The sequence below is a fragment of the Clupea harengus genome, chromosome 21 (assembly GCF_900700415.2).
Source record: "Clupea harengus chromosome 21, Ch_v2.0.2, whole genome shotgun sequence".
NCBI classification, from domain to species: domain Eukaryota; kingdom Metazoa; phylum Chordata; class Actinopteri; order Clupeiformes; family Clupeidae; genus Clupea; species Clupea harengus.
In genome coordinates this window covers 6,027,049-6,052,208 of record NC_045172.1, presented here as the reverse complement: position 1 = coordinate 6,052,208, position 25,160 = coordinate 6,027,049, and the positions used below count along the sequence as shown (strand labels likewise).

General features: G+C 42.2%; 3 protein-coding genes and 6 non-coding genes across 17 annotated transcripts in view; all 9 read right to left on the bottom strand.

The window, feature by feature from the left end:
- The window catches only part of LOC105892571 (serine/threonine-protein phosphatase 6 regulatory subunit 2), a gene marked incomplete at its 3' end in the record, with an annotated part of 18,312 nt that extends 17,993 nt beyond the window's left edge, over positions 1 to 319 (bottom strand). Inside the window, 1 exon segment of the mRNA XM_031559170.2 lies at positions 1 to 319. This exon segment is cut by the window's left edge and continues 23 nt beyond it.
- Positions 320 to 1,752: 1,433 nt separating this feature from the next.
- On the bottom strand, positions 1,753 to 8,532 carry dkc1 (dyskeratosis congenita 1, dyskerin). Its single transcript, XM_012818806.3, has 15 exons — positions 8,464 to 8,532; positions 7,406 to 7,461; positions 7,232 to 7,318; positions 6,743 to 6,834; positions 6,334 to 6,518; positions 6,142 to 6,206; positions 5,566 to 5,692; positions 4,803 to 4,933; positions 4,237 to 4,380; positions 3,933 to 4,053; positions 3,607 to 3,725; positions 3,402 to 3,505; positions 3,074 to 3,131; positions 2,781 to 2,966; positions 1,753 to 2,231 (listed from the first exon to the last, which is right to left on the bottom strand). The coding sequence occupies exons 1-15, from the start codon at positions 8,471 to 8,473 to the stop codon at positions 2,163 to 2,165; spliced, it is 1,554 nt and encodes a 517-aa protein (XP_012674260.1). The 5' UTR covers positions 8,474 to 8,532; the 3' UTR covers positions 1,753 to 2,162.
- LOC116218277 lies at positions 3,231 to 3,308 on the bottom strand. The gene has a single exon (XR_004162781.1). It is a non-coding gene; the product is annotated as a small nucleolar RNA SNORD83 (small nucleolar RNA).
- Positions 3,803 to 3,880, bottom strand: LOC116218276. The gene has a single exon (XR_004162780.1). It is a non-coding gene; the product is annotated as a small nucleolar RNA SNORD83 (small nucleolar RNA).
- On the bottom strand, positions 4,460 to 4,594 carry LOC116218282. The gene has a single exon (XR_004162786.1). It is a non-coding gene; the product is annotated as a small nucleolar RNA SNORA36 family (small nucleolar RNA).
- Positions 5,167 to 5,379, bottom strand: LOC116218285. The gene has a single exon (XR_004162789.1). It is a non-coding gene; the product is annotated as a small nucleolar RNA SNORD17 (small nucleolar RNA).
- Positions 6,627 to 6,704, bottom strand: LOC116218278. The gene has a single exon (XR_004162782.1). It is a non-coding gene; the product is annotated as a small nucleolar RNA SNORD83 (small nucleolar RNA).
- LOC116218284 lies at positions 6,944 to 7,156 on the bottom strand. Its single transcript, XR_004162788.1, has one exon. It is a non-coding gene; the product is annotated as a small nucleolar RNA SNORD17 (small nucleolar RNA).
- A 1,725-nt stretch (positions 8,533 to 10,257) lies between the features above and the next one.
- On the bottom strand, positions 10,258 to 25,112 carry cpsf6 (cleavage and polyadenylation specific factor 6). 9 transcript variants are annotated; one of them, XM_031559129.2, is made up of 12 exons: positions 24,845 to 25,110; positions 23,004 to 23,213; positions 22,590 to 22,693; positions 22,288 to 22,433; positions 21,890 to 22,066; positions 21,244 to 21,357; positions 18,759 to 19,254; positions 18,247 to 18,369; positions 17,477 to 17,592; positions 17,011 to 17,203; positions 16,703 to 16,902; positions 10,258 to 12,842 (listed from the first exon to the last, which is right to left on the bottom strand). In XM_031559129.2, exons 1-11 carry the CDS (start codon positions 24,902 to 24,904, stop codon positions 16,716 to 16,718), a joined length of 1,926 nt encoding a protein of 641 aa, XP_031414989.1. In that variant the 5' UTR covers positions 24,905 to 25,110; the 3' UTR covers positions 10,258 to 12,842; positions 16,703 to 16,715. The 9 variants fall into 9 exon arrangements, with proteins under 9 accessions (XP_031414989.1, XP_031414993.1, XP_031414990.1 ...); XM_031559133.2 differs by having other exon boundaries at positions 17,050 to 17,203; positions 24,845 to 25,109; XM_031559130.2 differs by having other exon boundaries at positions 16,703 to 16,899; positions 24,845 to 25,108.
- Positions 25,113 to 25,160: the final 48 nt, after the last annotated feature.

The following is a 25,160-nucleotide window of genomic DNA, read 5'->3' as shown; positions in this document are numbered from 1 at the left end:
GCTTGTCAGCGAAGGAACTGTGATTTGTTTTGCTTGTCAAGCTAACTAGCCAGCTAGCAATGTATCACTGTGATAAATACAGCCAATAGTTTAACGCTACTTCCTCTGAAGGAGTAAGGCCATCTATCTTTCTGCTGAATCCGACATACAATCACTATTTACTTAACCTAACTTCTACTGGTTATGTGTATAATACAATAAATACTGATCTCAAACGCTTGTCTCAGTCAGCCTTACACATGCCAGGCAGGGAAAAAAATCGGTCATATTTTCGATTCAAAATGGCGAACACTGTCACTAGAACGCGCAGCGCGCCGTCGCTCATTTTATTTACAGAACAACGAAAGAGGGTTCTGACTTCTTGACCGACGAGTTACTGTAGGCTACTACCTACCCTCTACGCTGGAGGGTGCTGAAGGACAACTGATCTGTCACCAAAACGTTTCAGAAGAGTGAATAAGTCTTGTATTCGTTTCTAACGCATTGTTCTTGCGCGTCAGTAGGTTGCTTTATGTGTGAAACCATGAACATGTGTAGGCCTACAATGAATATGTGAAATTAGATATTTTGTTTGCCCCAATAACCCTCAAAACACGTTTTAAAACAAATTCATTATGCCATGTAGTCGTCAACGGATGGCCTCACCGGATTCAAGGTCAGTCTTCCCTCAAAAATAACTGGGTATGCGCTGGAGGCAAATATATTGTAAGGGATCATGCTCCACAAACCTGCACCAATTACACTCACAATGATGCCTGGATTACACTGTAAAATATGAGGGAAATTAGGAAAAAACAACCATCAAGGATGGGGGGCACCTAATGTTAGACACTGTTACCCTTCCCTCAATCATCAATAACCAAATACCAACAGAAATAACTATTCACCATTTAGTGAGGCAAATGCTTCCTCTAGAGGCAGATTCACAGGGTCACATGTTTAAACAGGTCCCCAAGACAACTCGCCAACAGCTTAGTTCCAGGAATATCCATGTAAATGTCCATACTGCCTATGAAAGCCCATCTTTCACCCCTCCCCATTGGTTTGCATGTAGTGTCAAGAGTATAGTATGACTAATTCTACTGGTCACAGCCTATTCTGAAGCAAGGTCCACACCTCTTGTTCCTATTTCAAATTATTGTTAATGGTATAAATATCTTTTGTGCATTGCGCTAGTTCTCTACATCCACTTGACTTTAATGTCGATTGGATGAACACTGTCCAAATCGTTGAGCCTTTCTGTACAATCAAGGCAGAGATTGGCAGTAGTTAGTGGTTTTAAAACAGTCACTATAATGCAAAGGCTTCAGTTACTCAAGCGTAGTTGGATATGCGAAAATTCATGGCATGCGGCAAGAATGATTAAAACATATGCCTACATGCACACAAATTAGACTGCTATTCAAGAAAGCATCTTGATGCTGATTGAAGGCATTGACATCAGTAGATCCAATCAATTCCAATCTTAAGATCTACTTTTTACCAACCTGTCCAGGTAGCAGTTCACAGGTATATGTTACCAAATCTCATATATATATATATTTCAGGAGCCTGAAGCCATGGCAGGACCATATCTGCATTTTAATAAATGCATTTTTCTGTAACAATTTTTACTGTTACACTCTACCTGACTAATGAAAAACAGTCTGATTAACAGGTTTTGCCAAGTTCAGCTTAACTCGCAACATTCCCAAAGAGGGACTTGACTATCCGACAGAAACAGAACAAAGCAATAAGATGGAAATGACACCATTCATTTTTGTAGAAAAAAACTTCATTAAATCAAAAGCAATTCATATACTTGATTTTTCTATTTACAAGTTAAAAAAAAAAAAAAAAGTTACCACATTCGGCTGGTTAACGGGAGGGGGAAGAAAACAAATCACAATATGTATAATACAAAATCCGGGGAAGAATCTCAAACATAGTAAACAGCCATTAACACCCCCTTTAGTGCCCACCATTATCCACAAAGTTACTAAACAATGGAATCCAAAATGGTTGACAGGCAACCAAGTCAGGGCAGTTAGAACCCTCATCCAACAACAGCACACAGGTCCGTAATTCATTCAACTTCTCCAGGCACTCATCCCTCTTCCAGCAGGGTCTTCACCATTACAGTTTCATTAAGAGTTTGTTTTGAACAGTTCTTTCCTAGGTTTTTACTCAGACGCTTGCTCCTCCTCTTTCTGTTTCTTCTTCTTCTTTTTCTTCTTTGCACTTTCACCAGCCTGGAAAAATAGACAAATGACTCATTAAGAAACTTGGAAGAAAGTGGGGCCCCTTACACCACCCACACCCACCATTACCGACACCCAACAATGTCATTACTACCCACATCTGATACATTGGTTTTGAATAAAAAGGCATCAATATCTGGCCTTCTCTAGGTGAAGTGGCTTGTTCTTTTCATAAGATGTCGGGATGGGGAGGTCTCAGGTCACCAGCAGTGATGGGAGCACGTGCCAGTTAAGACCCCCCCCACCCCTCATAATGTTGCAGAATGACTCCCTCAAGGGCCACCCAGGCAGGCCAAAGAGGGATAACTTTCTGCGTTTTGGTCACTAGGTGATTCTCTGAGGTCTTGGATATGCTACAATCATAAACGCTCTTAAAATCGCTCCATTCTTATTTATGACGGTCATTTCAGTATCAATGATATTATAATTTCTGAAAGGGCTAATGGCCCTGAACCGCACATATGCAGAGGTTATTCTGCACCCTATTAAGTCTCTTTAGAACTCATGTTTCCATGGCAAGACTCCTAATTCTGAACGCACCTCAGGGGTCTCCTCTGCTGCAGGCTCCTCAGGTGCAGCTGCCGCCTCTTCAGCCAGTTTCTGTTTCTTCTCCTTTTTCTTTTTCTTCTTTTCCTTCTTCAGTTCGTCCTCAGATTTGGGCGTCGCAGGCACTGAAGCTGCCGTCGTGTCACCCTCGCCATCGCTTCCACTCTCCTCCCTTTTTCTCTGCAGGCAGGAAAAGCAAGCAATAAGAAACCCCATCTATAACGCTCCTGTAAACATGAGCTTATCTTCCAGTAAAGGGGGCCATTTTATAACTGACACACACATACCTTAGCAGGTGTGGCTGGCTCCACACTTTTCTCCACAGGAGCCTTCTTCTTGTTCTTACTGAAATCCAAACAGGTAAAGAAATCAGGTGTGGGCGTGGAGTTCTGAGAAACTAGAACTTTAAACTATATACCTGTACTATATGCAACCTCATTCTAATGCCATCAGTCAAGGGTGATAGATAGTTGGTCATCTTTGCACAGAGTGCTATTGTATTCTAAAGGATCATCATGTGGCTCTACAGTGTGTAACATGATGCAACATGTACTCAATGTCCCTGCTCCAAGGCTGCAGTAGACACAATCAGCCCAAGGGGGCTCCAATAATCACCTGTAGTCCACATAGCCTTCTGTCCACTCTGCAGGGGTATCGCCGTTGGGCTTCCCATGTTTGTCCAAGAGACCCTTCTGGATCATCATTTTCTTCTGGCTCGCCTGTGGCAGAGAATATCATTAGCATACTGGGACCGTAGCCTTCACCCAACCACTTTAATGGTGAGAGCACGGAGACACAGGCTTCACACGGGTTAGGTTACCTTTGGGCCCAGGCCCCACTTCCGAGGATACGTGTCTCTTTCCATGATGACTCGCTTGATCTTCGCGACAATGCCGTGGTCACAGGTAGATATAACCGCCGTGGTCATAAGTGCAACCCCTGGTTACAGAGAAGAGGAAATCTTTTTTAAAGAAAGGCTTTACTCTAAAACTGTACTATATGCAACCTCATTCTAATGCCATCAGTCAAGGGTGATAGATAGTTGGTCATCTTTGCACAGAGTGCTATTGTATTCTAAAGGATCATCATGTGGCTCTACAGTGTGTGATATATATACACAAATAAAGAGCAAAGGTTTCAACTAACCTGTACAAATGGCCTCGCCCTTGGTAGTAATTACTACGATATCTTGGTTGAGCTCGATGCCATCTTCGTATCGGAGGACACCCGGGAGCATGATCTTGGCGCCATAACAGATGGCATTAACCTGGAACATTAAAGAGAAAGCAGGGTTAACATCAGAGTAACTGCCAATGCAAAGCAACTACCATTGTGTATATACGGCATAGATCTTCAAAGATCAACTTTAAGAATCAATAATGTCCATTGACACCACAAAATCCAACGTCTTAAACTTAGAGGGGATGCTGGGTACAGATAAGTTACTTACAGCACTGTCCTTCATGACTATCCTCTTGTGAGAGATGAGTAGCTTCTCCAGAGGATAGATGACACGCCTGAGGTAGGTCTCGTCCTTGTTGTGGTCATACTGCCACTGGGCATCCATCACGTCGTGCATGGTCACCAGGTTATCCTGAGAGGAGAGGCAATGAGAAGTCAATATTTAGCCAAAAATGATGTCGCTAGTGTAGTGTCCCCTAGCTGTACATGCAATGTATTAGCTATGGGTTCAGTGAGCTGGTCATGAAGGGACCAACCCAAACCAATGACCCACAGCCAGATACTGTTCCAAAGAATAATTACCAGTACTGGGGAGGATGCCCGGAACTGAACTCAACACTTTGGAACTTGGAATCATGCGCAATGAATTAAATAATGCTAATGTTGTCATTTCTTTACACATAACCAATACAGCTTAATTCAAAACATGACAAAGGAAAGGCATTTTGTGCCATTCCACAGGATGGGGCAATAACCTTCAGCCAACAATGCTGTATTGCCATATTTTTCAAGTTCAGCCCTTATGCTTATGTCACACTGGTCTGCATTACTGACCTTTTCTCCCATTACGCCAGAGCGCACCCTCCTCAGCTCCTGCATCTGGCCTCCAACACCCAGCAACAGGCCCAGGTGCACACACAGGGTCCGGATGTAGGTCCCAGCCTCGCAACTCACCCAGAAAATGCCTACAGGATGGTACGAAGGGAACAATAAGTGTTTGAATCAGCCAAGTTCTCATATTATGTGCCTGGAAAACTCTACGCTTTACTGTTTGAACATTTGTAATGAGCCGTCCTGATGTGGAGCTTGTCAATTCTCCAGATTCGAACGAACACTGTGTATGTACACAAGTTCATTCAAAACACAGTAGCACTACTGAGCCCCACCCCTATAGGATGTGTAGGGTGAGGGATCAGGTGTGTAATCAGCTGCTTACAATCGTCTTTGTGAGGGCCAGGCTACTCCCCCTGCAGGCACACCTACGACCTCTGGTCACAGGGCCAGTAGAACACTGGACCTGTGGCAGCGGCGCAAGCGGCCCATAACCCTCAAGTCCAGAACGGACAAAAGGGCCGCAAAGAGAGAGCACCAGCAGAACTCAGCGAATGGATAAACTTTCTCATCACTTCACACACCGTATCCCCCCCCCCCCCCCGGAAAAATCTACAAATGTTCAAACTGTAGTGTTTTAAAGGGGGCAATACAAAATACTAGATCCCAATAAGCAATAAAATGCATTTTATAGAAACAGTACTAAGAATAAGCATGGAACCATCTTTAAGATACTATTCCAGATCCAAGTTAGACCAGTGCTCACCTAGTCTCCTCTCAGGGTCGTACTCGATAAGCTTGCTCTCGTAGATTGTGCGCACACGCAGCTGCCGCTTGACTGCAGCAATGAGGGGCGGTCGCTGGAACAGTGCCCCAGTCAAGCACTCCATTGCCTGAAGGAATACAAAGTGGAGACTTTACTGGAAACATCCTTCACAGGTCTTATTTAAGGTAGTATATGTAAGGATCTTGGTTACTGACATTGTTATTTCTAGCAAACCTCTTGAATGTTTTAAAACATTTCAACATAATGTCATTAACACCCATGTTCAATGTTGCCCAGATATCCACTCAAGTTAACATGCTAACCAGCTAACCCCAGTACTTCCTCTAATACCACTTTGTACCTCAAGAGGCACTACTGAGTCATTGTGGCAAAAACAGCAAGGCAAAGCAAGAGTGCCTCAGGCATAATGGTGCATCCAATAACTCAGATCCAGCATATAGGACCTTTAACACTTTGCAATGGACTACTCTAATGAAAAACAACATGGTCCACCACTATGAAAATAGCAATCACAGACTTATGACAATGTTATTAACACATACAAGTTGGACTTACCCGTGTAAGCTGGTGCTCACTCTCAAGGGCATTGTGCAGCCGTACTATACCCACATACTCTTTGCCTGTATAAACGGCAAAAGAGTAGTAAGGAGAGGCCACTTGTTTTACTGTCATGTTACTGTAAATAACAGATTTTCAAAGACCCATTGTTGTGGGGGGGAAAGGCTCAAGCCAGCCTGAGGAACTCACCAGCACTCTGTTGGGATTTCACCAGTCTGGTAGCACGGTCCACACAGACGATCAAACAGCCTGTGACTTTGGGGTCGAGCGTGCCACTGTGTCCTGTTTTGTCAACTCGCAGGATGCGCTTGATCCACGCCACCACTTCGTGAGAGGACGGGTTGGCTGGTTTATCAAGGTTAATGAAGCCTGACCTGGAGTAGAGGAACAAAATCACAATACATTTGACGAGTGTGTGATATATATATATATAAAAAAATACACTTTAAAACTCAAGAAAGCAAGGCATAGCATTTTATGTTAGCCATCAGTCATTGGGTGATAGATAAAAAGTCATCTTTGCACATAGTGCTAGTGCAATCTAGGTGACATCATGTGGCTGTTCTATGCCAACACAATAATGCAAAAGATCATTTACCTGACATAATCAATTATGTTTCTTTTCAGTGGGTTGCATCCATTTGGAATGGGAGTGTAATGAGCCGTCCTGATGTTGAGCTTGTCAAAATTCTGCAAGGAGATTCAAACGAATACTGTTAATGTACACAAGTGCATACAAAACACACAGTAGCACTACTGAGCCCCACCCCTATAGGATGTGTAGGGTGAGGGATCAGGTGTGTAATCAGCTGCTTACAATCGTCTTTGTGAGGGCCAGGCTACTCCCCCTGCAGGCACACCTACGACCTCTGGTCACAGGGCCAGTAGAACACTGGACCTGCGGCAGCGGCGCAAGCGGCCCATAACCCTCAAGTCCAGAACGGACAAGAGGGCCGCAAAGAGAGAGCACCAGCAGAACTCAGCGAATGGATAAACTTTCTCATCACTTCACACACCACCCCCTCCCCCCCCCAATACCATGCAGGACAAATTGTAAACCTTGGGCAATTACATTATATTCACTTACTTTCAATAACAGGGGCCATTGGGACGTGTCCAGACTGGCCACCTTAGATTCTGGCTTAATCAGGAAATCGCCAGCCTCTTGGATGTCCTGTGGGGGAGATTGGGACCATTTGAAAATTTTCTTAGCACTGAAACACTACACAATATAATCATTGCTGAAGTGCACTTCACTCACCCCGACTTCATTGTCTGCAATCTTGTGCTTCTTTTTCCTCTCTTTTTTGATTTCAACTGGAATAAACAAGACAGTTTTATTGTTTTTGATCATTTTACTCACCATGAATTGAGCTCGATTCATGCAAGTCATACAAATAAACAACACTTCAATACGTGGTGGATGTGGCCAATTACAACTGTCAGTTGCCAAAATATTGGAAACATATCATGCAAAAAATATGTACATGTAGTAGCACAAACTGACTTGCAAAGCCACCAACCTAACATGGCAAATACCGGTGGGTCGTCAGCACGTGGCAAATTCTAGCTAACGTTACCACGTGGGGATTTCTGAAGCCATCAAAATGAGCATATTAACTCTAATACGTCAGTAGATTACAAAGGTCAAGTTACTTAACAAATATATATATATATATATTTGAAGTTGAGCTATATTCAAAAATTTCGATATACTAATAAAGCTGGTGAGTCTTCTGCTATAACGTTAAGTTAGCATGTTAGCCAATTTGAATGGAAACTCTGGCAGGGTAAATTACGTGCAACATTACACCAATGTAGTCACCTACGGATCCTACAATAACCCCAACGTCGAATATCTGTAATAACCGAATTGGCAAGAAATCAGTGAAGCTTTGCGACCAACTAGCTACTTTTATTGGCCGCTAGCAACTATCTAGCAAGCGAGCTCCAACGTGAACTCATGACTTAACTACTTTCACCTTACAACACCAAATAAAAAAAAAACATAGTGAACTGCTTTCTAGTTAAGGATCAAGTAATTACAACGTCTAAGAACACGTCTGAGAAAACCGATAGAAGTCAAATTATGTTTCTGGGCTGCAGCTAACTCAGTTTCTCTGATCACCCACACAAGAAGCGACCATGCGGCTGCAGGACACGTTCACGTTAGGTTACCACAAGACAGCCAAACTCAAGTTATACATGTGTGCATACTGGGATGCTCTTCTATACAGTGCCATATTATGTATCTTTCCAAATGTGTGTATGCATCTTACAAAATTGTACTTATGATGTAAAAGCACAAAGTTAACTCACCATCCGCCATCTTCGCAACGCAGAAGGCTAGAATAACACGTGTGACTGTTCACGTCCACGCATGACTATTTGAAGACGCATCAGGTCTCGCGATAAGTAAACATCTTAAGCGCGATTTATGCTTCTATGCAGAGCCTACATACAACATATTTAATTTGATTTTGGAACCCTTTTAGGCTTTTACACATTGTTACTTTGGCCAACTTTACAAACATAATATGCCCATTTTAGTACATCATATGGCAAAATTTGACAGCTCACGTCACTGTTACTTAATCTCATGTTGGTCGGGTGAGGTACATTACAGGGGATGTAGTGGGCTACCAGACCTCACAAATACGTTTTGTGTTATCCGTTATTATATCATTTTCCTTAGGCATTGTTATCCACATTGACATGGCATGAAGGCCGGAATCATGGTTTTCACTTTTGCAAAGGTGAAATGGTGCGAAAGCAAAATATTAATTTTAACTAACGAAAGCAATAATTCGCATTACTCCACCATGAAGCATTGCTAGTTGGTACAACGTCTAAGAATATAGATGTATTACCCACATTACCCCATCATATTTTTTAATAATTTAATGAGGGCAGCACGGTATTTATGGATCACCACCGACTCCCCCTCTCTCCCTGAACACAAAATTGATTGATGAAGTGACAGAATTTACTGCATTTGTTATTATCATTTTAATGGCTGTGAACGCTTACCATGCGGACAAAAGAAAAAAGAAAATCAACACAAAAATGAGTTTATCAAAAGGTTTTTATTTTGCAACTGAAAATATCTGGACAAGGATACTCTGGAGCAAAATATATTCTGACATTCGATTTAACCATCTTTTAAAAATATATATTTAAAAAATGTTTTGTAGAATGTTCATGTCTACAGATAATCTAATCATTTTTTTTATTTTTAAATCTAATCATTACTTCTTATAAATCCTGCTTATTACGTGCCAAAATTGTTAGTCTCAACAAGGCAATATCCAATCTGATCACATTTCTGTCAGTTTAGCCCCTAAAGGGCCCTACAAAATTGGATAGGAAAAAAACATCTTTAATCAATAAAAGAATAGGTTTCGGTTTTCCTCTATCGACATCTGCTTGCATTTACCAAGCTGATGAGACCAAACACCGAGAAGCATACAGTTCTATGTGTTGTTGAGATTTAATACTTAATAAGGCTATACCCACCAACATCCTGGGTCTCCCTCAGCCTGGTGTGATCCACATGGCTACTTACCTGAAAGGACTTCTCAAAAGCTGAGAAGGCAAAGTCAAGGGTATAAAAGACACATCTCTAAAAATATCTCTGGCATAACTTACATTTAAGACTGCTGTGTTGTACCTGCAAGGCTAGTTAACATGTCTAATGATAGTAATTTAAATATTTATATAGTAAATACACAACTATATACATAATACATAGATTAAAACTATAAAAATCTATACAGCAAAAATACTTACCAGCACCGCAGTGAAAATATAAATTTTCTAAATTTCCCTCTGGATAAATAAAGTATTCATCTATAAATCATAGGCAACACTGTTGACCATAAGAAAAACATGCTAGCATTCATACTAGTAAATCCAGACCAGCTGTTGATAAACTAACACAATACAGTACATATAACTACCTCCCAGACACCAGCTAACTCAGCTAGGATAGATTGGCACCAGAGTACCAGCCTTCTGGAGTAAGCCATCATCACACAGGGCTTTAGCTCTGAGCCTTGAGTGCTTCATTACAAATCACTGCAATGCTAACACCAAGCTACACTGCAAGCGAAACACTGTGGCAAACTACTTTATTAAGAACACCCAAAACATGACGTCGTACGAAAAATATCTATTCTTTCAATTCTGTACAGATTTGGAAAAAATGTATGCAAAAACAGTATAAAACAGCCACATTCAAATGCATATATGAAACTTAATTCGGACTTCATATAATCCCTGATAATGGGGGTATGTCGGTTCTTGTACGTGTGAATAAAATGCATGTTAACTGACTGCATTTCCTAGAATTAGAAAGGTGTAATATTTTGAAAAAACCCTCATTTTGTGACACAAAATGCGAGCCAAAGTAAAGCTTGCCAAAACCTACAGTGACTGCCTGTTATTATGTATTGTTCCAACTTTTTGTGGAAGTTACCTTGTCGCCAACATTCAGTCATCATTTCTTAATGAATTAAGAAGTGATGACAGAGGTTGAGATTACTTGTTGGTCTGACCACATATAAGGAGAAGAAAGGTGGCCACTCCTTTGCCCAGATGTATATTGCTGTACAACAGAGCCTGCACACATCAATACCAGAAGCATGTATTTTTTGCCCTAGTTGTGAGCCTCATGATGGAAATATAAATATTAACATTTTCAACACTTCTCATTAAAATGTTTTTTTTTTTTTTTTTTTTAAATGCATCACATTTCATGAGAGATGTATTATATAATAGGACTACAGTGGTGAAAAATGTTTTCAAAAAAGAAAAAGAAAAAAAATACCAGTGCAATTACACTTTGTTTTAGTCAATACATCTCAGTGAAAGGAGCTAGTCATTAAGATTGTGATCAACAACAGTTTTAAATCAAGCCAATTAATACCATTACCATCCCTGCTTCAGAAGCAAATGTAAAACTACACTGCATAAATTGTATTAAGTGCAAAGTATATTTCAGGTCACAGTGGTTCTTTTTCTAATATAAGGAAACCCTGCACATGTAATCTTTCAAAATATTCCTACGGTCATTTGGCAGAGCAAAATCACAAACACCATAACCATTCATTTGATTCTAACACCTATGAAATTACAATTACAGCACATTTGCAAAAACTGAACAAATATGCCATATTACTTTTTCTTGGGGTAAAAAGCCAATGATACGGTAATTTCCCTGGTCAACAACAATTTCACTACAGAACCGTGATGTAGCATGGACATGAGTAAGCACTTATTTTAACTTGACTGTACCATGTGTTCTACATTTAATTTGATCTTTGGAAAGAAAAGAAAACCAAAAAGAAATAAAAACAATGAAACAGTTATGGAATGGGAGCAGCTACTTAAGCACTGAGCGTTTAAACATTGTTTCTACTTAATCAAAACCCGACTGGCTACACTAAATTCACTATATACATCTACATGACTTAAGTCACCAGTAATGTAGTTCACAATAGGACAATTAAATGTTAATGTTCTTCAAGGCACAATCAATTACTGTAAATTTTGCCAAGCAATGTTACATTGTCAGTCTACAAGGAGTACAAGAAGTCCACATATCTTAATGGAAGTAATATCAATTCAATGTACACATCTTTCCGTGGCAAAGTTATACTCCGTGGAGTGACAGCGCTAGCATTGCTGGAACACAAGCCTGATCCCTCTGATTAAATATCTGGCAGCAGGACCAAGTCCCTTACCAACCAGCAGTAAAAATGTAAAACATCAGAAGCATGGTTTGCCCAATTCAGTGTTAATACACCTTTCTTTTTTGTAAAAAATAAAAAAAAAATAGTGTCAGTCAAATCACACTGTTGTCACATGAAAATAAAACATCTGATCAGTGTTTTTTTTTTTTTTTGTATATATATATGTATATATTTTTAAAGCTTACTTCTGTATAAAAACAAGACAAAGGGCAGTTCAGTGACCTTTCTGATTTAAAAGTTCAATATGAAACTGATCTAATAGGGTACACATTTCATATAAACCAAGTGTGAGACGTCAGCTTAAGGAATTCAGAGTATAAACAATTGGCAACCCCAGCAAACAGTTTATTACAACACAGAATCTATTTAATAATGAATCAAAGCATAGACATTTACAAACATTATCCGAACGAAGAGAAACAGACAGAGAAGGAAGGTTTTTAAATTGGGGAGGGTGGGGGAGAAGTCATAAAGAGAAAAAAAAAATAAAGACGCTTACCAGAAGTAGTCCCTATAAAAACAATATCCCTAAACAGACCATTTATACATTATAGCAGTCAAAAAGAGTTGGGTTTTTTTTCGTTTCACGTAACGCAAGTAAATGTTTTTTTTCCTTAGTGGCTTTTACGTTGCAAAGCAGAGTTCTCTTTTAATTACACGGGTATGTCAGGTATGTCTTTGTATGTCTTTCAAATAAAACACAAAAATAAAAAAAAGAGCCATGAGTTTTCTCTTTTTAAACCAGGAGTATAGGATGAAGGGTTTTTTCCTGTACAGAGGGTCTAGTATAGCCTTACACAATATCAGTCCCGTCCTCTGATATGAAGTTCGTAGAAGAGAGGGGACGAGGGGGTTGGTGAGGGTCGCTGGGAAGTAGAGAGGTCCTGAAGGGATGCGGCGGGGGGTAGGGTGCTTGTCCAAGTGTGGCTCCTCCTTGTCCGACAGCTGAAAGGTGTCAAACGGAGGGTGGTGTTTGGTTTTTTGGGCAACCCAGTCATGCACAGATTTCCCCCTTTTTTTTTAAACTCCTAATTTGTCTAACTAGACCCATCATCCACACAAACAAGCATACAAAACAATACCCATGCAAGCACATTGGCTAAGGAGCACATTTTTTTTCCTCTTGTGGAGATGACTAGAGTGGCAGGTTTGGATTTAGATTTTCAATTTAGACTTTCTTGGGCTCAAATACCCTTTGACCAACAATTTCAGATCCGATTATGTCTTGTTATGTTTAGTGTTTTTTTTTAACTGGCCAAGTTTGCCAAACTGGTAGACCGTTTCCGTCCACATTACTCAACGGTATCTTTAGATCTATTCATTGCCAACTCAAATGCATTAGGGCAATATCCCACATCCCACTCTTAGAATAATTATTTAAATTCATCTCCGGACACAAAGAATTCAGTCAACATCATGACACTTTTACACATTTACGACACACAAGAGCTTAGAGACATTTGAAAAGACTACAGAGGGTTCTACGTGACTAGATCTAACACAATCGCTGTTGGATAGAGCAGAGGATAGATATGCCCAGCTTTACAGAAGGGGAGGGGAGAGAGAATGATTCAATGCTCTTCAGACACAGTTGGAAAGGGGATGGAGAGACTAGCATGCAACTCAGTGAGCATGTTTCATCAATACAATAAGTCCATTTTCAGAAAAATAAAAAAAAGATGTTAAAATAGACACTACATATTACCATAGGGAGTCTCAAATGTTTTAATTATGAGATAATTGCCATATTAAGCAGATCAGACACACTAGCGAGCCAGATCCCTACCTTACGCTCTACTGGTTGTGCAGGCTTCTGATTTAGGATAGTTGACAACCCCAGGCTTTTTATTGAAACTTTTATGTTATAATTATTTATCTATTGTGCCAGGTAGGCTAGAACAAAGCTCAAATCCAAAATCTCATGAGGCTAAAGTCCTGTTTCCGAAGTGGCCAACTTAATTGGTATGCCGTTTCACAGTAAAACAAATGGCTTAAGCTGCTCTTGGCAACATTAACCTGCTGCAATGTTGTCTTTTTTCTAATCCATTCAATTTCAAATTAACAACTATTTCCATGAGGGCAACCATCCAGACCCCTTAATTCTGTTAATGGGTTTGTGGAGATTTTAGTTGAGATCATATTGCTGTTGCAATTCGAATATATCTTAATTGCCTTACTTTTGCATTTTTTCCCCACTACCATCATTACCGTGACATTTATGATTACGTAGTAGCTTCAAATGCTCATTTGAATTCAGTATTACTTAATTACTTGACGTAATTTATCATATGGATATTGGATCATAAGGATCATGTAAGTCTGACTGAAATGCAGTGACCCCAATGGTAAGAGTGGGAACATTCCCATAAATGCATTCATGACAAACAGATACTGACAAAAAGAGAAAGAGAGAATGAAGGTGTGAATTTGTTTCACAAAAACTTAAACAAACAAAACAAAAGACACTAAAAGGCAAAAGTTGTACACAGTCAGGATATCTGCTTTCTCCCAGCCTGCAAACACAAGGATCAATGACCTACATCGGACAAACTTGGAAACAAAAACATGCTAGTCATTTCCTCCTACAACAGTGATCTCGCTCCAGAGGCTAGGTGAGCAAACAGAACATGTTAAGATCTGAGGACCACTCGCCACAGAGGTCAACAGGTAAAGGCACATCAGGAGACACAGGTGATGCAGAGATGTCAGAATACAGAGTGCCAAAGAAACCTCTCAGTTCAGCGTGCATAGGCCTACTTTTTCTGCCAACAGTTTTCTTTCTGTGCCAGACTAATAGTCTAAGATAACAGATTTGCATACAAAAGGTGTCAAAGGAATTCTACATATTTGTAAGCAGGTTGGGGTGGTTTGTTACACTGGGGGTGTTTGTGACTACACTTCCTAATCTAGCCAGTAGGAGGCCAGTAAGAGCATTTAAGTCAGATGACCAAAGCCTTTCATTCCAGGAAGCCAGTTATATCTGGTGGCAACAGCAATAAAATATGGGCAACTGTATTACAGTGATTCTTAGAATCAGGGTAACATTTATAAAGAAGACCGTTGCATCCATTAGGCCACTAAAATGGAGACATAATTGCCAGAGGAATCATGGTTAATAAAGGACGCATTACATTTTACTACCGTAAAGCAGACATTTTATGGGTTCAAGATTCATTCATTTAGGCCCCATCAAAAAGGCATTTAAAATACATTTTGCACTGTTTTGTTTATTCTAATGTTTTAGTAAACATTCGGATCAGAAACCTGACATACAAAAACATGGACAGTTTTAATGACAGAATTGACCAAATATTATACACAATAGCTAGTTGACATAAACCGTTGTAACAGTATTATAACTGGAAGGCCAAGGAAGGGGCTTTGGTCATAGGGGCTGTAGCTGAGAGGTTTCTTGATTCAGTGCATTCTGATATTCATTCACAATAACAGTCAGCAGACCTGTAGTCAATTTCCCAGAAAGTTTACCTTTTCAGATCTCTCAAAACCAGACACTGTTTAATTGTCGAGCCAACATGACCAATTAGGCTACATCTGAGTAAGACAACAACTAATTGTGAATATTTCCACCACAGTTTGAGAGAGAGGTCAATGATGCATTGTAAAGAAGTCATTGAAAACAATCTTCCTAATTTACAAACAGGGCTCCAAATCTGACCAAACCCATTGGTGATCAAGACGACCACTTTCAAAATGATTATCTGGCAACAATCAATGCATTATCCAATGGCTGAACAACTTACATTAATACATTACAGAAAAAATAAACTACAATTAAACTATACTTAGGTTTAATAGCAGGCTTCACAGTCAATTATCCAAAGGGGAGTCATGTCAAAAGAAGTAATTTGCATCCAAATTCAACCAAGTCCAATGCCAAAACAATCATTCCCTACACATCCCAGACAGTTTTAAAAGTAGCATGATGCCATCAGAAGTCAGGATTATTACAAATCTGTCTGATATTTGTGACAAAGATAACATGAACAGCACAAAACAGACTACATGACATGGCCAGAATTACACATACCCCAGGACTACCACCATTCAACATGAAAACTATGAGGTTAAATATGGCTAGGGCAAATCACAGTGGTGGGTTTACCAGAAAACGAATTAAATACAAACAGAACGTATGTGTACACAGACTGGAAATGTTAGGACGTGTTTGGTACTGAATATGAGGTTGGCTTTAAGGCACCTCTGATTCTGTTCTTTTTTTTTTTAGTTTGTTTTTTTGCACATACATGGTCATATGAGTAACTGACATTTATGCCAACTGGGATTAGGGTGATGTGAGAGGCAGAGGATTCTAACAAAATTTCTCACAATGATTTTACTGTTCTCCAACACTCAATAAATGCATGAGTCCACATTCACAATGCAGAAAAAAGCTACAATGTGGCTCAAAAGATGCTACCATATCCTACACAAAACAGTGTCCCCGTTTAGTTTTACAACGGACATCTCCTTTCAGGAAAAACAAAGTAGTTGATAAAAAAAATGATAAGTTTTAAGTAAACCTCAGGAGGTTTTAGTAGTTGAGTGTGCCCTTCCCTACCACCCCCCGCGACAGGGAAAAAGACAACGGTAAATCTCACCAAGACAACAGTTACCTGTAGTACCTGTAATTCCCATCAAATCCTCTTACCGTATCAGATCCTCCCCCTTACCTGAAGTTGAAGGAGCCAAAACAGGAGCCCTCGGTGGAAACTTCCATTATCTGGAGGAGAACGGGGGCCGAGTGCATAGGGAAGGGGTAAACAGGGGGATCACAGCATACACACCTTTACCAGGGCTCTAGCGGTGACGGTACTCCCTCTCACGCTCGCGGTCCCTCTCGCGGTCGCGGTCCCTCTCTCTGTGGCGGTCGCGCTCGCGGCTGCGTTCCCGGTAGTAGTCCTCGTGGCGGTCGCGGCTGCGCGACTTGTGCCGGCGACTCTTCTCTCGCGAGCGGCTGTGGTCACGTTCACGTGAGCGCTCTCTTCTTCAAAGAACGACAAATCCGATTAGAGATACTCTGAAGCACACGACTCACTAGCTGCTATATCGTTTGAAAATTTTTGATGAATTACATTAACCGACATGAACCTACCCCATTGTGTGAGCTGTAATTTGATTGTCTGAGGCGTACCTGGAGGCGGAGCCGTATGACTTTGACTCGATGCCGTGCAGGCAGTCCTGCAGAGAGCTGATGAGGACTTTGCAGCGGTCGTCCGCAGACACTTTAGACTGCTTTATCAAAGAGATGGCCGTCACTAGTGTCTCTATCGCACTGCCATAGTCAGCTGCAGGATTTAACAAAAGGACACGACAGTAGTCAGCAAACAGTCATACCGAAGGAAAACATATCAAGATTTTTTTCAGCAAGAGGTTGTTGGTGACGAAATTCTGCGATGTAAGGACCAAAACTGAAAGGTCTCTATAACTCACTACAAACGAATCCCAATTTCCTTGAAAAAAAGGCCCCAGATAGAAACCAACAAAGTGTGAATTGACTGGCAAACTGGCTGAAGGCTCCAGCCTGTGTGATACACACCACTGAATGACACCGTTCTCACCTGCACTTGCGTCAGAGACTGCTCGTGAGATAGCACTGCTGGATATGGCCCTGTTACGGTTCATGATCTCCTCAAACTCCGCTTCGCTCAGAGGGGTCCGCGCCGAATCCATCTCCCTACAAAAACACACACACATACACACGCAGGGGTCAGAAAGATAAACATTATCTGGTACCAAACTAACACAAAGGAAATATCAAAAACTCTCACACACACACAGAGTGGCTAATCCTCTTCCTGGATATGTACTCTTCATAGCATCCAAGCCTCAGTTGAACATTAATGGGCTAAAAAGGGTTGACGGCCAGGAGCCAAATCAATTGAGAAGATGAACCTATTCATCTTGCATTAAGGCCCGTGCTCTCATGAAGACAAAGGGCATATCCAGGAGTGGGATTGAGCTACCCTGATGTAAAGGGTTAAGAGGCGCACACACACACAAACACAAACACACACACACACACACACACACACACACACACACACACTAAGTTAATCAAAAAGTAAAACTGCAAAAGTAAAATCACTCAGGTGGGGTTACAGTTCACACACTCAAAATGCGATGTATGCAAATCAACCCACTCTCCCAAGCCAAGCTAGATGTATGTAGCAAATTAATCAGTAAAATGCACATAGCCCAAACGGGATGCATCCACTCAAAAAAATCAAATCAAATAAATAAAAATAATAATAAACAAAAACAAACAAAGCCAGGCAAGGAGTCTGAGGTTCCTGTTCGGGGGCTGCCAGATATTTGGAGCTTTACTGACCCTGCGTCACTGGCACTGGGCAAATGCCTGCCTCCCTGTTTCAGATCGGCCAAACCCTCGTTAATCCAGGGCTCTCTCAGGGGTCTGAGCCCAAAGTCTGGGATTAGCGGGGGTCTCGGGTTGCTGGAAGCAGCCAGAGGGAGGGACATTCAGGGTCACAGGGAAGAGCGACTCGCAACTGATCACTAGGGCGATCACTACGCTGGACTGACAAAAGTTCTGTTCTATGGCCACTAGGGGCATCAGATCCCTCCCAAGGAGTGTCCCTCAATATCAATGTCCTCACAAGGTTATAAAAACAAATACACGTATGTAAGGCAGAGAAAGAACAGGGCCTCCCCTTCAGGTACATCAATTACAACCACAAACACAAACTAGAACGACACAATTTTGAAGGAAATGGGAAAAGTGGCCGTAGAGAAAGTAACATTCAAATACCACTGAGAACTAACGGCATTCACTGGTCTGTCTAGATAGTGTTGACAGAGAGATGTTTGGGATGAGGAAATTACCTTCCACCTGGACCATAGTCTCCTCTGTCATAAGGAGGCGGCCTGCCGTACGGGTCGTTTGGAGGGGGGCCTCCTCTGTCTGACGATGGCATATTGTTGTTCCCAGGTGGGGGGAAGAAGGCAGGGTTGACGTGAGGGGCAGGGGGAGGCCCCCCTGGGGGTGGACCCTGCATGTGTGGAGGAGGTGCCAGGGCCATGGGTGGGCCTATCGGACCTGGAGGGCGGGGTGGGAAGGGACCTGGGGGAGGTGGGCCTTGTTGGGGTGGAGGGGGACCGGGAGGGGGGCCGTAGCCTGGTGGGGGTGGACCGGGAGGGAGGGGTCCCATGTGGGGCTGGCCAAACTGGCCTGGGAACATGACTGGGGGAGGGGGGCGATCGCCTCGGTTGGGGGGGCCGGAGAGGGGTGGGGGCAACCCTTGTCCCGGAGGAGGGGGACCCGGGGGGCCAGGGGGTCCAGGTGGGCCAGGTGGGGGACGAGGGGGTCCCTGCATGCCTCCTGTAGAGAAGAGAGGAGAAGAGACACAGAAAAAGAGTGCAACATGAGTTAACAGTCACCAGTGACAAGAGGCTTTAAACGTATTGTAGTTCACTCGAGGCAACCTTGCTTAAAAGGAGGATTACTTTAGTTTTGCAAGTAACAGACACAGGCAATCTAATTTTTAGAAAAGCATTGGCTGGTTCCATTGAACTTCTCTGTTCTTTTTTTACTTGGACAGTGCTAGCATTTATGCTAACATCACTCTTTAGCGGCTAACTAGTTGCAATTATTAATCCAACACATAAATCCATTCTTTGTATTCCGTCAGATTGCCTGACCCACCTTCAGTCTTTTCAGAAAGTCAGACATGATCAGCAAACATGCCGAGAAACAGACACATAGAAAAAAAGGCTGCCTGGGTCTAGATAGGTGAAGAGGGGGGCAACCCTTTGACTAGACCACTGTTTGGGTTATTCTCCGTCTTACTGAGACACTCCCCTGGGTTGAAGAAACCTCAACTGCCAACTGGTACAGAGGGTGATCATCAGTTCTGATGAAGGTTTTAATATAGGCACTATGTAAAGTGAAGCAGAAGGAAGAAGCTTCTGAGATTTATTAGTGAATCCATGTCGGAGATAAAGGTGCAAAGGAGTGTTAGCAAGGTCTTAGTTCAGAAAGACATGCTTTACGATACAGTCTTATACACACACACACATGCTTAACACCTGGGTTCACTACGCAATGTGGCATCAACACTTGAAGCAAGGCCATATGATTTGATCCATGTACAAAAAATCTTGATGAATTATACTCTATTGGGTTGCATACATGGAGGACAAAAAAAAATCTAATTCAATTCAAAGAAATAGAAAACGCCAGCCAACAACAAACCAGGCAAGCAAGGGAGAGAAGGAGCAAGAAAAAGCAGACAGGTGAGTTGGAGTTTAGTACCCAGAATACCCTACCCTGTTTCTCTAAAAGCAAAGGGAAATGTGACAGCACCTCTCTGAAGAGTTCCCACAGTCTCATTTACACCCAATTCAAAAAAAATCATACTGCTTATCATACTTATTTTTTTTAATACTAAAGAACGGACCCTTCTTGCTAGTAGAAATTAGTGATTCATGAGGCGAGGTGGATTTCATTGTGAATTTTCACACTTTGAAGATAACCGGCTGACCATATTTGCTTCTAAAATGTCTGTACTTCAGAGATCCAGTGTCTTACAAGATTTTCACTCAGAAATATTACTGGTATGGGATACGTTTTAAATTGAAAGCTGGGTATTTATTTGATATACATCTGAAGCAGGCTTCTTACAAACTGCACACTGGTGTGCCTGACAAGACAACTGTGTCTTTCGTTCGAAAGGTCCTGAAAAATAAACCCAGGTAACAAAAATCTGCGTTTGAGGATATGTTGAGGAGCTGTTTTTTTCTAGAGGAAATAGGCTTTTCCAGTACTTTTCCCCCCTAATTTCAAAAGCCAGCACTACATGAATAATTTAATTCTGTGCGCGACCCCCAACCACCCCCTGTAGTATATTCCTGTATGTCTGTAGGGTATTTCTAGTTTAGATTTGAACAAACAGTCCTTTGTATAATTTGTTGCTACTGATGTGGTCAATGTGGTTTCACAGGCTTCTTTTCTCAAGTTTAAATTCAAGGGCATCCCTATAGACACATAGTAAGCCTGTTTATCTCAAACAGGCCCGCACAGAGGCACTGTGCGCGCCTAAATCTACCCCCCCGCCTCACTAACAAATACCCTGACTAAAGGACTGCTCTCTCCAGCAGTTACCTTGGGCTTGGCCCAGGTAAGCAGGCAGCACAGTTCACTATAGAGTACTACACAAAAAGTCGCCTTGGCATAAGACAAACAGTGGCAAAATACGATCATGACAACAGTAACAAAGAGGGAAGGGAGAAGGAAGGAGGGAGGTGAGTTTCTAAAACACGTGTTTGTTTGTTTGCTTAAGCTCTGTCAATAGGAGACGAGGCCTTTCACCTCTGGGTCGCCAGCTCCCATCGCGCCCCGGCTGGAAGCAATTGAAATTCATATCCATCAGCTGGCTGTTGGGGTGCCTATGGGTAATGTGATCTGGTGGCCTCATCCCGGGCCCTGATGGGAGAGAAACCAAAATCACAACTGGCACCTGACGCGGCGAGGCAGAAGAACAGCAAGAGGCGCCAAAGAAGAAAAAAAAGAGAAAAACAAATGAAAAGAAAAGGGGAACAACACACCCCCAAAAAACAAAACGAGGGGGCAAGGAAAAACAGGAAGTCAAAAAAAGAAAGAAGAGGAGTGCAGGCTGTCTGAGCTGTCCTGAACAAACCACCACAGGAGTGAGAGCTGGGCTAGAAGTGAAAGATCACAGAATCCTTCACATGGGGGAGGGCCAAGACTGGAGGAAGCTGCTAAAGCGTTTGCAGGAGGGGGGGGGGGGGGGGGGGGGCATAGCGAGGTGGTCAGCCTGCAACGACGGCACTACTGCCTCCAGCCGGGGACCTGAGGGCGACGGCGTTTACCCAGAGCCATGCCTGCCGTGCCAGGTTTAGGGGAGAAGTGTTCACCAGCAGCAGATGGGGCAAGGATGAGTTTGGAGGGAGATGAGGGGGGGTGGGTTGTCATCGGGGGCAGGAGTGGGACTCACCTGGGAAGGGTGGAGGACCTCCGGGTCCAACTGGGCCGGGGAAACGGTCTCCCCCTGGTCCCGGGGGGCCAGGGAAGCGTCCTCGACCTCGTCCCATGGGGAAGCCGCGGGGGCCGATACCGGGGGGCCCGGCCTTCCCCTCTCCGGACATCTGGCCCGTCTGTGTGCCTGACGAACCAAGAGAAGCACAAGTGGAAGATGAAGTTAGACATCTGAACGAGACGAGCATGTATTAATATGGAGAGTAAACAATTCAACTAATTAAATGTATACCTCCCTTGCTAGCCAGTGTAAAAGTATCTGATAAAATTAAACCAACAAGGTCCTTAAAAAGGCCAGACAGACTATGGCAACACAGGTTTGACATAAGCTGGCTTTGAGAAGCCATGTGCCCATACTTTTCCTGGACTGCATCTCAAACTGGCTGAGGGACTGTTTGTTACATGGTGTGACGATGGGGTTCTGCCCATGAAGCTCCCGCTTGGAAAGCAGGTCCATCAGCTTTCTGGAAGAGGCGTCAGAGCCAACACACACCAGCGCAAACCTGCACCAAATCACACACACACACACACACCATATTATACAAAACTGACGTTACGGAGTCTCAAATATTGATATTAAGAGAGAGAGGTCAAAAGTGCAAATTATTATTGATCCCTAGTAGTACACAACAACCAACAAAAGGACTTGTGTTGCTCACCCTTTTGACTGGCCATTGGCACGGTTCTCAAAGAATTTGATCTCCAGCACGTCATTAATACCTACTGAGCGAATGGCATCTGTCAAATCCTCATCGGTCGTCCACTATGGAAAGAAGCATTAAATAAAGTAACTTATATGTTATACAATACTTTTTATTTAGGAACAAAGTTAGTCCTTAAGTGAAGTTTGTAAAGATCAGGAAATCAACCATATACTACAAGCCTGAGCACATGATTAGATTTCTCAAATAAAGCCAACCACCATATGTACATTACAGACCCTTGGTGACCAAATAGTACCCACATTAGAGGAAACATTTTTCAGTGGACACATGCTGGTGAATATATGAAACACTCCCTTCTTTCTACAAAGTCTACAGATATTCTTTACAATAGCAACAACAGTGACTAACCCATGTGAGGTTGCCAATGTACAGTGCAATCCTCTTGCCCGTGTACGTGTAGACCACGTTGGATGAGGGGCCCTTGCGATCCTCAGAGCCCGCAGGCTGGGGAAGGTTGTCCAGGTAGTCCCGGTCCTCTGGGGCATCCCCATTGTTGGCAGATGGAGAGATTACGTCATCATATAGGTCTATCTGGTCGTGTACTGGGTAATCGTCGCCCTGATTCCAAAGACAATAATCAATAAATCAGTCATTTCATACCCCACAAAATCACACCCTTTCTTGAAATTGCTGAATTTATTCTGATTATATTTAGCATAATTTCATTGTTCTGGCACCTGAGTATATAGTTATAGTACATACTTGCATAATCATATTGACATGGAGACACCAAACAGTTAACTAATTTCTTTGACAGTCGGAAGGTACTACTCATAGTTTCCATGTAAATCCATTGATTCTAATTCTGTCTACTAATGACCCCCATTGGGGTCGCCTTTATACCCAAGGCATTTCCCTCTGTGATGCATGTTTGTGTCGAAGTACATGCTCGTGTGTTTAATGATTCCCTTTAGATCTTCTCACTAGGTAAGGTCAGGGACGACCCAGAGTACACTGATAATCCTGTGGCTTATCTCAAACTAACTTTGCAAACCCTCATGCCAATTACGCCTCTGGGCAACCGACCAACGAAGACTTGTAATTAATCTCTCTCCATATGTATTCATTCACATCGGGAAAAAGTTCGGCCGTCAGTGCACTTATTGGGCGACTACATGAAGCCTGTCAAACTACTGGACAGTTACCATCGATACGTGCTTAGTGCTCACATACGTACATGGGGGAGGCCACTGACTAACAATAAAAAGCAATTAAGAAGTATTAAAAGCATGCCAAATGCCCATCATTTTCCAGCTGTAAATGGCAAAAAAAAATGGACACACCCATTATGTAAAAAAACACATTTGCAAATTTCGCCAGATATCATTATCTCGCTTTTACATGTGCACTGCTGACTGAGCGCCATAGTTAAAGAACCATGCCAAGTCCTATCGCTAGCTGGATAACTAGCATTTTCTTAAAGCAAAGCCAGTGTGACGTTAAATAGTTAGCAAACAAACTACGTTTCACGCATTGATAATTATGTTGACAGCTTTAGGTCGTCACATTCACTCCCAATATAACAGCTTATGGCCATGATTCGAACCAACAAAGCATTTGAAATATGTAGCTACACGGCTAACGTTAGCGTATTAAAGTTGACTGCAGTTGGATTGGTTAGCTGGACAGCACCTTAACGGTAAAGTTTGAATGCAACAGCTCTGTCGATCTAAACCACAACGAACGGTGCTACATCCACAGCAACGACACAATAAATCGTTACTATATTCTCGCACAACATCGTAACGCCCCATGCTAGCCATGTGAAGTGCGCAGGCCACGCACAATTTCAGTGATCGAGGCCTTTCCCCGCCACTTCAAAGCTAACTGGTGTTCCTACTCGCCACTATCAAACAATGGATCACGCACGTTAGAGTATGACCACAAACGTGCACTTTATCAAAAGAAAACGCACACTTTAAAACACATTCACTCATGATTAAAATATTTTAAATTATAAAAATAAAAATGACCCCTGCAGATAATTATTCATTCATGTGACAAGTGCAACACTAAATTAGCTACTTAAGCTAGCCTTAAAGCTAGACATGGACCAACTGCAGCGGTTGAAGAGGCAATTCACAGATGGTGGACAACAAAAGTGTTTGCAAGTCATATATTCTGTGCAATTCTTTAGTAATGCATACTCTTAATATTCATGCTGGCAAATTATGGAAGATTCGGCATACCTGATTAAAGTCCTCTTCTACATCCGCGTAAATATCGATGTGATCCACACCGTCGGCCATTTTCCACTCAGCCTCCTCCGACTGAGCGAGACAAAATGCAAACAGGAAACCAGGATTCGTCACATCCGATGGACTGAAGTGAATTTCACGAAAATACTCAGAAATTATCTAATACAGCCCAGCAAACGCATTATTAATTTACTGCAACCTTTCAGTTTACACACAGTATGATCTTGGCAATGTGGAGCCTATAACATAACTTATTGATCGTGGAGACTGTGCATTTGAAACATGAAAAAACAACCTCAACTCTGAA

Coding starts and splice junctions, on each gene's coding strand:
- dkc1 (XM_012818806.3), bottom strand. Junction 3,506..3,606: donor AGTGGGGCCTGGGCCCAAAG/GTAACCTAACCC, acceptor TCTCTGCCACAG/GCGAGCCAGAAGAAAATGAT. Junction 2,967..3,073: donor AGCCAGCCACACCTGCTAAG/GTATGTGTGTGT, acceptor TCCTGCCTGCAG/AGAAAAAGGGAGGAGAGTGG.
- cpsf6 (XM_031559129.2), bottom strand. CDS start 24,904: ATGGCCGACGGTGTGGATCACATCGATATTTACGCGGATGTAGAAGAG. Junction 22,434..22,589: donor GCCAATGGCCAGTCAAAAGG/GTGAGCAACACA, acceptor GATTTGGTGCAG/GTTTGCGCTGGTGTGTGTTG. Junction 19,255..21,243: donor TGGGAGCTGGCGACCCAGAG/GTGAAAGGCCTC, acceptor TCTTCTCTACAG/GAGGCATGCAGGGACCCCCT.